We start from the raw sequence: 11,378 nt of genomic DNA, 5'->3' as shown, positions 1-11,378 counted from the left end.
TTTTTTTGTATTTTTAGTAGAGACAGGGTTTCACATGTTAGCCAGGATGGTCTCGATCTCCTGACCTCGTGATCCGCCCACCTCAGCCTCCCAAAGTGCTGGGATTACAGGTGTGAGCCACCGCGCTCAGCCTAGTATCTTTTTTAAAGCGTGTGTGCGTTCTCAGTGTTATCTCCACAAGGTCCTGAGAATTTTCAAACAGAAACTTCTTCAGAACTCCTGAGGAGGTGACCTGTGAAGTGGTGAGGCTGCCATTCTGGAGGAATAGGACTTCAGAGAAGACAGGAAAGCAACAGCTGTCTCCTAAAATGGACCTGGTGATGTGCCGTTGCATGGTGGCTTCCTGCTTTATCAAGCTCTAAGACTGCTGCTTGTCTTTGGGGGCGATGAAGCCCAGAGCAGGGAATTTTAGGTGAGAGTTAAGAAATTCCTGAGCTGCAATTCCCAGGGAAGTGGTGGGCTGTGGGTGGGAGGAAGTGGTCAGATTATAGCCTCTGCATTACTGTGCCTGATAACAGCCTGTTAATATTTTTATCAGTGATCACATCATAGCATATAGTGAGCCACCACTTAGGGCAGAAGAGAAAGATAACCTGCTAGACTTCCTGTTTGAGGTTCTTTTCCCTCTTGAGATAACAGAATTTCTCATCAAAGCCGGGAGCCGCTTGAGCAGGGAGACCAGTCTGGGTGAAGGCCAGGCTTCAGCCAGCTGAGGAGAAGCACATGCACTTCCTGGCCTGGGCCTCTTGTGTCCCAGAGTGGCCTGCTGCAGGCATGAAAGAATCCCCTGTCCGTGGGCCCAGGGCTGAGTGAGAGGGAACAGAGTTGGCCCTGCAAGGCCTCATCACCTTCCTTTAGCACTAGGCTCTTCTCTTGCCTGTCTCCCTTCTCCCACACCTACATTTCTCCTCTGGTCCAGAGACAAAAGGCCCCTGGCTACCTGAATGGGCACTGCTTGTGCTGCCCCCAGCAAATTCCAAAGTCTTGTGCAAGGGAAGGAGATGAGGGAGGAGAAGCTGAGCTCCAGGGTCACTCCGTCTTTTAGAGTCACATAAAGGTCCTGTGAGGCAATCTCAAGGATTCCAGATTAGCTGCACAGCATATCTCTGCTACCTCCTTAGCACCGCCTCTACACCCAATTGCTCAGTTTCCCGGAGTCCTTCCATTGCAAGAAGCAGTTTTCATCATGCTTTCCCCAAAAGCTCATGTAGTGCCAGGCCCTCAGTTCATATGGATTGGAATTTAAGGGGACTTACAAGACTATTTTTATCAGCCCTTGATCCCTATCTTATGTCACTTTTGTCATGTCTTTCACAGGACAGCCCATATGCTCCCTTGTACCACAGTTAGGTGTCCATGTCTTATCTCCTCTAGATAAGCTGTCAGTTCCTACAGGGTACAAACTTTACCTTGTTCATTCTCATCGCCCTCAAAGCCCTTTGCACATTTCCTGACACAGTAAGAGTTCAGTGAGTGTGGGCTGGCCAGCAGATGGCTGTTTGAATGGCTGGACAAAGGTCTTTCCAAAAGTTGGAACTTGCCTTTCCACTAAGAAGCCAGTTTCAGTCCTTCTTCCCCCATTAATGATCACATAGCAGTGGGTCACTAGGGCTCCAAGGGGAAGAAAATATGAGTCACGTTATTATCAGAGGAATGAGAGAGGGCAGAAACATCTCTCCTTGTGCAAGGGTCAGAGCCATGAGGCTGGAGCATAAACATAGTGGCCTTCACTATCCCCTAGGTCTGTGGCTAATCTAAATTACTTTATGAGGGAAGGCAATGGGGTGAGCTGAAAAGTGTTTGCCCTGGACCCAGGAGTCGAGAATATTTCTAGGAAACTACTTACAGCAAAGCCTTTCTTGCTCAACCAGCTGGAGGGAACAGTTGTTCTGTGTTAGGTCTTCTCTGGCTTTTCTAGTTGAGGATGAACTTCTAACTCCTTCCACTGAAACTTCCCAGATTAACAAAGGTAGGAGGACCCCTCAGGCCAGCCTCCTTCTAAGATGAAGGGAAGCTCTGTGCTCTATATCCAACAAAGGCCCTTGTATTCCAGTGGAAGACAGGGACACGAAGCCTGCAAGAGTTTGAAGAGCAATATGTCCTCATACACCTTCTGAGACCAGAATGCTGGGCTCACATTGCTGTGAGAAGTTTCTAAGCTTACGTTCAAACTCTGACACTGTGACCTGAGTGATGTTACTCACATCTCTGGGCCTCCATTTTGTCTCTTGTAAAAGACCTATTTCACTGGAGTATGTGGAGAATGCAGTGAAATCAGTGGATCTGCAAGTGCTTTAGCAGCCAGATGGTGGCTCATCAGAGCCCATATCAGACTGCTGCCCACTCAGCATAGCAGAGCCAGCAAGGTGGTTTTATCTTCCAACCTCCAGTGGCCCCCAATCAAGGGCTCTGGGGTTCCTGGTGCCAGACCAGAGACATGACTTCTTGTTAAGCTTTTATCCAGGGAGGCTTCTCTCTCTCCCCTTATTCCTGCCTGCTGCCATTCCCTCTAAATGGACTTGGATGCTGACGTTCTAGCCTCTCCACCAAAGGCTCACTTCAGAAGTGCAAGGGTAGTGTCTGATACAACAGGCTATGTGCTGAGGCCCGCTAGATCCAGGGGCTGGTTAAGCTGAATCAGGTAGGGCCCCATTATTGTCAGTGTTGCCACAGTGAACGCCCTTATGAATGGGGCTTTGTTAATTCCTAGTGAGTGCAGAACAGGGCCAAATCATTGGCCTCCCAAACTGCCACACCTTCAGAGTTAGGGGAATTGGAACTGAGGTATTGTGTTTTACTCAATGTAAGCCTGGCATCCCCCTGGTAGAGCAGCTAGCTGGGCCAGCATAGCAGGAGAGGGCAGTTCCAGGTGGTACACTTGATGATTTCCCAGATTGCCCTCATGGGCGACCAGGAGAGCCTGTGTGCCCTCCTTGTTACCCGGCTGGCTGTGAGTTATTTTCCTCAGGCATCTTGGGGACCTCTGGAAGGCTCTTCTATTGGCTGTGAATAGTGTGGGATCAGCAGGGTCCTATTTTGGGAGTCAGGAGACTGAGGGAACTAACGCTATCTTTGTGGCCCTAGGAAAATCTATTTACTTGTGTGGGCCTTAGTTTCCCCATCTGCCAAATCTAGATGATCAGATCCATTTTACCTTCCTCATGATAGTGGTTCAGAGAATGAAAGGAATAAATACATCATCATTTAGCAAATAACTGAAAACAATTGTTATGAAAAGGAAAGAGCCCTGGGCAAGTTGAAGAGGTTGGAGTTGCCTTGGGAAGGAGACCGTCATGCTTTCTAATTATTTCTAGTAAGGTCTAGAATTGTCTATCTACCCTGTGGAAAGAAATGCCAGTTTCCACCCTCCCCTCCCCTTAGCCGAAATCCCTCGAGTTTCACTTGCCCATTCTGGGCCCCTTTTAATCAGTAAGACAGTTACTCAATCAACAAGTGTTTATTGATCACCTACTGTGTGCCCGGCACTGTTACAGATAGTCTGGGGGAAACAGGTCTAGGATATGGCCCCCACCCACGGAAGGGTTTACAATATACTTGTGAGATCAGACACACACACACAAATATAACGATCAGTCAAAAATTGTGAATGCTAAGCATCAAGAAGCAATTTATACATTGAGGGTTGGGGGAGGGAGGGGTAGGAGATGGATGGAGTGATCAGAGAAGGCTCAATGAAGGAGGTGGCGCTGAGGAAGTTCTCCAAGCCCGGGGAGGACTTGGCTAAGGGGAGACGGCCTTCCAGGTTGGGAGAGCAGCTGGAACATGGACAAGAAGGTGGACATGTGAAAGGCATGTTACAGACAACAGATGGGCCCTCTCTGCTGACACTGAGGTTTGAGGAGGTGTGCTGGAATTTTTCAGAAGCCAGTCATGCCTAGACTGGTGAGGGAAAATACCTTTGGTGTATGACCCCTCGCTCCCACTCCAGGGTAAAGGGAACATTTTCAGACCTTAGAGGTGGAACTGTCTTCCTGGGAACCATTCTCCACTCCCACCTCAGCTGCAATCCCAAGCAGCAGTGCAGCTATCACTCAGATCATGGACACAGCACCGCGGGCATGGATATGCCATGCTGGAGCCCTTAGATGTCCTCTAGCCACTCTGGAGCATCTTCTGATGGACAGTGGGGGAATCTGAAGGGGTTCGTTTGGTGCTGTGGTCTTTCAGAGGCTCTGTAGTGCTCTGTGGGTGGACCCTGCGGGGGCCTGATCTCAGTTGAGCTGATTTTCCATTACGCCTGAAGACTTTCTGGGGGGCTGCCTCTCACTGGCAGAGTAGAAACACCCACTGGAGTCACCACACACATCCACCTGGCTTCTTAGACACCAAGGTTCTTATTCCTTCTTGGCCACCGTCAAGGAATGGTGTCTTCCTCAGTACCCCACAGCTCCCACACTGTCATCCCCCAGTCAAGGGCCATCCCTAGAAAAACTGGTTTACTGTTCCTAAGGAAACCATTGTCTATAGCCCTTAGCCTTGTGGTTTAGGCAAGAGGCCAGGTCAGGTGCCCCAGAGTGAGGCAGGAGCTTCAACGAAAGTTGTGATCGCAGCTTCTGAGGCAGTTCCTCAGTGGAGTCAGAGTCCGCTGCCACCTGAGCTTTCCACCAGATCTTCTTTCCTTTCCTTGTGCTTTCCTCAAGCTGCGGGCTTGATCCCCAGCCCACAAATATGAGAGAATTCTGGAAAGTGCCCTGGGAAATGGGTTCTTTTTTTTTCATTTTTATTTTTTTAAATGTCCCAGGCTGCCTTCCTGTCCTCCCAACCTGCATCCTGCTTTCTGTTCCCTAGATACCGTAGGATGGTTTTATTTCAGTTCATGCACAAATTAGTCTGGACACTGTGGAGTCATAACAAGAGTGGGATGGAGGTTCCAGGGCCAATCAGTTTCTTTGGAGGGAAGCTTGAGAAGTAGGTTAGAGCAATGCCCACAAAAGCCACTGCTTCTCCTTCCCATCCCCAGCAATGAGCTAAGAGCCAACCTCAGCCAGAGAGAGGGTCTTTGATCACAGAGGGTCAGTCAGTGGGATGTGATTAGTGGGTTTGGGGATGGAGTCCCAGGTAAACCAGAGGGCAGAGGGATCCTCTGAGTCCTGGCTTAAGGTAAGGGAATGGGGTTTCAAGTTGAGGGATGGGGACTTAGGGCAGGGGAGCGACAAGGTGAGGAAAACAGAAAGGCTGGAATGGCGAGCATCCTTGGCAATTCAACCTGCATGCTGTTACACTAGCCCCCATTTCTGCCTTTGCTCAATCCAATGGCCAAAGTCAGTCTATCCTCAGCAGCACCTTCTGACATGATCCAGTGGTAATGTCCCTCACCTGTGGCCCTCAGGGTGCTGTACACTGTTTTTCACAGACCCAGCCACCCCCCAGCTCTGGCCCCTGGTTCTTCACACATACCCTGTCAGGCTGTAGGAATTGAACTCACTCTTGACTTTGGGAGGTTGACCAGGCCTTGGAGAGCTCCTTGTGGCAAGAGGCTGGGCTTGGTAGGCATCATAGTAGTTGGAGCGATTTCTCTGGGATGAGCAGGAAAAGCAGAGGATGATCCCAGCTATCAGGGAGAACAGGGAAGAAATAATGCCCAAGTAAAGAGCCTCTCCAATCTCAAATTTCATGCTGTCAGGCACCAGTGGTGAGTAGAAGTCCCGTAGGATCCCATGAAGATTCCAGGCAACAGGAATGAAGCCCAGGAGTCCTCCAAGGATGAAAAAGACTCCACCTGCTACCGCCACTCTGTCTTTGGCTCGGGATTCCTGGCAGAAGACTGTGCATCTCATGCCCACCACAGAGATAATGCAGGCCAGGGAGGAGATTGCACTGGATGTCACCATCATGGCCTGGGCAGCCTGGATGTCAGCGGGCAGGCCCAGAAGTGTACTATAGATGTCACACTGGGTGATGCCTGTGCTGTGTGTGGCACACTCCATCCAGAGGCCCTTGGAGAAGCCGACTGCTGTCACAATGCTGGCACCGACGTAAGAACTTGTTTTCCAGCTGGGGAGCAGCATGGCAACCAGTGTGCCCAAAAGCCCCAGAAGGCCTAGGATGTAGCCCACAAGTTGGAGACCAAGAGAGGCCATGGCAGACCTCTCAGTAGAAGCGTCTTCAGGGACTGCTCCCTTGTCTTCAGGCTGAAGCTCTTGCTTGTTGAACACCTCTAATCCCTCATTTCAGAGTCTCTCTGCCAGGCTGACTTCTCTCCTCCTTACGAGTGTCTGTGGGTGGCCACAAGCAGCCTCAAGAAGGCATCTAGAAGACCTAAAAAAAATCCATAAACCAGATTAAATATTGACCAGAAGCTTATGAGAAACCAGAAAACGCTGGATGCCTTTTGACCTTTGTTATCTTTAGAAATAACACATGAGAAAGGAAAAAAAAAAAAACAAAAAACTTTGAACGTGGAGCCAAAATGTCATCGCCTCCTGCGTAGGCACATGCCTTAGGTTGGCAGCTGGACAAAGCCAGGAGCCAGACAGGTGGCTGCCTTCCGGGAAGGTGATGATGGCAGTGGTGGTTGTGGTGGCTGTGTTAACTCAAGTGCTAGTCTCCAAGGCCTGCTGTTTAATACATTGCCAAGCAACAGTGCCATAGGGCCCCTCAACTGCAGACTGAGGCCAAACTGCAGATTACATCAGGAGGAACAGACCCTAGAATGTAGCCTTGGACTCCAGCTTGTTAGAGGCCTCTTGAATCTCCAGGGGCCTAGAGAGTAGTGGCCTAGCCCTGGATCGTTCTGCCCATGGTGAAAATCTACTCCAGGGTAGATGGGGGTGGGCAGCAAAGCCTTCTGTCCATACTCTGAGAGTTCAGATCCTCCCAGCCATGCCCAAATCCCCCTCTGCAGCCTAGTCTAAGGCCTCCTGCATGTATAACATGCCCAGACATTTCCTGTCCAGTCTCCTAATAGATGCCCCCATCATCAGCCTCTTGGATGATGAGGGAGCACCGTGGAACAAGGGTTCCAGGACTGAGAGGGAGCCCTGAAATTCCCTGGGCCATCTGTTAGCGGGGACAAGAGTCTGCCACAGAGGAAAGGGAAACTGCTCTAGAATATAGGGCTTTGCATGAAGCAGGTATCTGAGTCAATGCTTTGGAATTTCAGAGCCATATAAGATTTTGCCGTGTTCAAGGAGCCCCCAGTGTTGCCAAGATTCAGGACACTAAGGGTCAAGGGCACACCTCCCCATTCTCTACAAGACCCTCTGACCCACTAATTTTTCTTTCTTTCTTTTTGAGACAGGTTCTCACTTTGGCACCCAGGCTGGAGTGCAGTGGCATGATCTCGGCTCATTGCAGCCTCGACCTCCTGGGCTCAAGCGATCCTCCTGCCTCAGCCCCACAAGTAGCTGGGACTACAGGAACGCATCACCACACCTGGCTAGTTGTGTGTGTGTGTGTGTGTGTGTGTGTGTGTGTGTGTGTGTGTATGTATGTATTTTTTGTAGAGACCAGGTTTTGCCATGTTGCCCACACTGGTCTTGAACTCCTGAGCTCAAGCAATCCGCCTGCCTCAACCTCCCAAAGTGCTAGGATTACAGGCATGAGCCACCGTGCCCGAACTAACCCACTAATTTTTCAACGCACCACAATCTGGCTATTCCATTTTAGCCTTCTTGAAGATTTCTGTTTCCCTACTCATCTCTTAAATGTGAGTATTCCTCAGAAGTCCATCTTTTTCTCAATTAACACTCTGTCCCTGAGCAAACTCATCTTGCCCCCATAACTTAATCTACTACCCATACACTGACCCTCCCAAATCTGAATTTCCAGGATAGAGCCTTCTGAGCTTCAAGACTGGCAGAGCAATCACCTAGTCAGAATCTCCACAGGGAAATCTCATAGACATCTCGAATTTGACATGTCCAAAAGTGAACTCATCACATCCCCCATGCAGCTTTCCCCAAACAGTTTTTCCCTGTGTTCCCTGTGTTCACTGAATGATACTTCTATCCATCCACTTGTGCCAGACCAAAATCCGGAAAGTGATCTTTGGCACCTTTCTTCTACTTACCTCCTGCATCCTATAGTCCCTATGTCCCACCAGTTCTACCTTATGAATATACCTCAAATCCATGGTTCCTTTCTCTCCATTTCCACTGCTACTTCCCTGTCAGTTTCATCATTCTTTTTTTTTTTTTTTTTTTTTTTTTTGAGACCGAATTTTGCTTTTGTTGCCCAGGCTGGAGTGGGGTGGCATGATCTTAGCTCACTGCAACCTCCACATCCCGGGTTCAAGCGATTCTTGTGCCACAGCTCCCTGAGTAGCTGGGACTACAGGTGCACGCCACCACACCCAGCTAATTTTGTATTTTTAGTAGAGACAGGGTTTCGCCATGCTGGCCACGCTGATCTCGAACTCCTGACCACAAGTGATCCGCCCACCTCGGCCTCCCAAAGTGCTGGGATTACAGGCATGAGCCACCATGCACGATCTCATCATTCTCTTTCACCTGGATTATAGCAACAGCTTTCTAACTTGTCTTTCTCCCAATTCATTCTCCACATCATTGCCAAGGTGATCTTTCAACACATTAATCTGATCAAGTCACTACTCTACATAAAGCATTCCAATGGCTCCCCATTTGCTAAAAAGTAAAGTCCAAACTTGCTTGTACCCCATGACCTCTCAAGCTTCATCTCTTGTGATTTCCCTCCTCATAGACTATACTATTGTGGAACTAAATTACTTCTAGTTCTTCAATCATGCCATGTGGTCTTTTGCTCCCAAATAGAAATAGAATATTCTATGCAGAGCGTTATGTATTCTTCTTCCTCTGTTTAGTGCCTTCTCATCTTTTAGGATTCAGCACAGATGTCTCTTACTCTAGCCTGGGTCAAGTACTCCTCCTGTCTATTCTTACAGTATCTTGTGTTTACTTCCATCATAGTAATAATAATAATAGCAACACTTATGTAGTGTTTCTTATGGGACCATTATAAGCACTTTTTACATGCTAACTTATTTAGTCATCACAAGTTTTTTTGTGGTAGGCACTAATAATTTCTATTGTATAGATGAAGAAACTGAGGCAGAGGTAGTACATTTTGCATTATGTTGCAATTTCCTGTTTAAACCCTCATTCTTCCTTATTAGGCTGTGAGCTACTTGAGGGCAAGACTATATCTTGTGTATCTCTGTATCTCATGTGCCTTACACACTGCTTTATCCAGAGCAGCAATTCAAAAGCTATCTCCTTAATGAATGAGTGAAGTTGGAAAAGAGGTTTGAGGGGCTCCATATGAGTAAAATATAGGGACTTTCCAAATGAGTCAATAACGCCTCAGTGTAAGGGTCATTGAAGTGCTGCCCAATGTTGAGAAAGAAGAATGAGAGAGAGATGGGGGATCAGAGGAAGAAAGAGGTAAGGGGGGAGAGAGAGACAGCAGAGCTTCACTATGTATGTATATAATGTATATTATATATATTTATAATATATATGCATTTGTGGAATATTTTGTCTCCTCAACCAAATTCTAAACAATTTGAGGGTGAAAAAATGTATATTAAATGTCTACCATGCTTCCACAGCATTGGGCACATGATTGATAGTCAACATGATTCATCAGCATTGGAAACACCAATGCCAGTGTTGATGCAAAGCAGTGCGGAGCAGGAGCCGATAAACATTTGATGAATGGAGAGAAACATAGTTTGAATCTCACCTCTCTGTCACTCATTAGCAAGTCTTTCTTGACACTGGTTTCTTATTGCTAACCTTGGCACAATTGTACCTGTCCTGATCATGACTATGTATTTCATTGAGGCCTTCAGTGCTGCTTGGAAATCCTTCTACTTCTCCCTGGTAAGCACCCTTCTGATGACTACTTCAAATATTTACTACTACTTTTTGAGCTCCCTACCCTACCTCCTCCCTGTGCAGCTATTACTCCTATCTTGATCATTCTCTTTGCAGCCAAGATCCTTAAACAAGCCGTTCATTATTGATGTCTCCATTTCTTCACCCTCCCACTCACTGCTCAGCCCTCTGCAGTCTGGCTTCCACCATTAGCCCTCCACTGAAAATATTCTCACCAAAGTTATCAACTCTTTTCTTGATCCAAAATTCGATGATCATATCTCTGTCATCTCACCTTGTCTCTCTCCTTCATAAAACTATCTTCTCCCTTGTTTTCTGTAGCACCACTCCATTTTACCTACTTCTCAAAATGATTCTTCTAGTTTTCCTTTATAAGTTCCTCTTCTTCTGCTCACTCTTTAAGTCTAACTATCCATCTCTGCCCCTCTAGCCTCCTCAGGGTTTCATCTCGACTTCTAGATGGCTCTTCTTAGCCTTCACATTCTTCGCGGGTTATCTCATCCACTCTGTCTCCATGCCAGTGACTCTTGAATTCATACCTCTGCCACAGATTTCTCTCCTGAACTCAAGATTTGTGTAGTTAACTATTACTTGGAATGGCCCTACCTGAATGTTTTAATGGCCTCAAATTCAACATTTGCAAAGCTGGAATCATCTGCCCTTTTTTCTCCCCATGCCCAAACTTCTCCTCATGCAGTGTTCCTTACCTCAGTGGGGCCATCACCCAGTTAATAACCCAAGCCAGTCATCCTTGCTTTTTCACCTCTTGTTGACATATAATTAATTATAACGTACCATCAGGTCTGCCTTCAAAAATAGACCGTGAATCCATCTACTTCTTTCTGTTGCCGCTGCCCTAAACCATAGTTCAGATTATGCAACCATCGTTTCTTGTCTATTTGGAAATCTCATAGACACCTCAAATTGATCTCTCTAATTCCACTTCTGCCCCAATCCTGCAATAATGAATTACCCACCCAGTAGTCAAAGATCTTTGTGAAGCTGAAATCAAATTGTGACTCTCACCTCACCCTTTGCCATGCTTAAAAATCTTCAGGAGCTCAGCCGGGTGTGGTGGCTTACGCCTATAATCCCAGCACTTTGGGAGGCCGAGGCGGGCAGATCACAAGGTCAGGAGTTTGAGACCAGCCTGGCCAACATAGTGAAACCCCGTCTCTACTAAAAATACAAAAATTAGTTGGGCGTGGTGGCATGTGCCTGTAATCCCAGCTACTCGGGAGGCTGAGGCAGGAGAATCGCTTGAACCGGGAGGTGGAGGTTGCAGTGAGCTGAGATTGTGCCACTGCACTCCAGACTGAGCGATAGAGCAAGACTTTGTCTCAAAAAAAAAAAAAAAAAAATCTTCAGGAGCTCTTAAGTATTTCAGGATGAAGTTCAAACTTGCTAGCCCAGAAAACCAGGAAAGCCCTCCATTATTTCACCCCGGCTTTTCTTCACAGCCTCATCTCACACCATTAACCTCCAACCTCATGCTTTATGCTCCTATACATGCACATATGATCCAGCCAAACCTAAGCA

General features: G+C 47.5%; 1 protein-coding gene across 1 annotated transcript; it reads right to left on the bottom strand.

Annotated features, from left to right (window-relative positions):
- Positions 1–5,408: 5,408 nt before the first annotated feature.
- CLDN2 (claudin 2) lies at positions 5,409–6,101 on the bottom strand. The gene has a single exon (XM_032757416.2). The coding sequence runs from the start codon at positions 6,099–6,101 to the stop codon at positions 5,409–5,411; it is 693 nt and encodes a 230-aa protein (XP_032613307.1).
- Between the last annotated feature and the right edge of the window lie 5,277 nt (positions 6,102–11,378).

This window comes from Hylobates moloch, unplaced genomic scaffold (assembly GCF_009828535.3).
Source record: "Hylobates moloch isolate HMO894 unplaced genomic scaffold, HMol_V3 SCAFFOLD_7, whole genome shotgun sequence".
Lineage (NCBI taxonomy): Eukaryota > Metazoa > Chordata > Mammalia > Primates > Hylobatidae > Hylobates > Hylobates moloch.
Note: the sequence above shows the minus strand (reverse complement) of the source record. Positions and strands in the feature narration are given on the sequence as shown.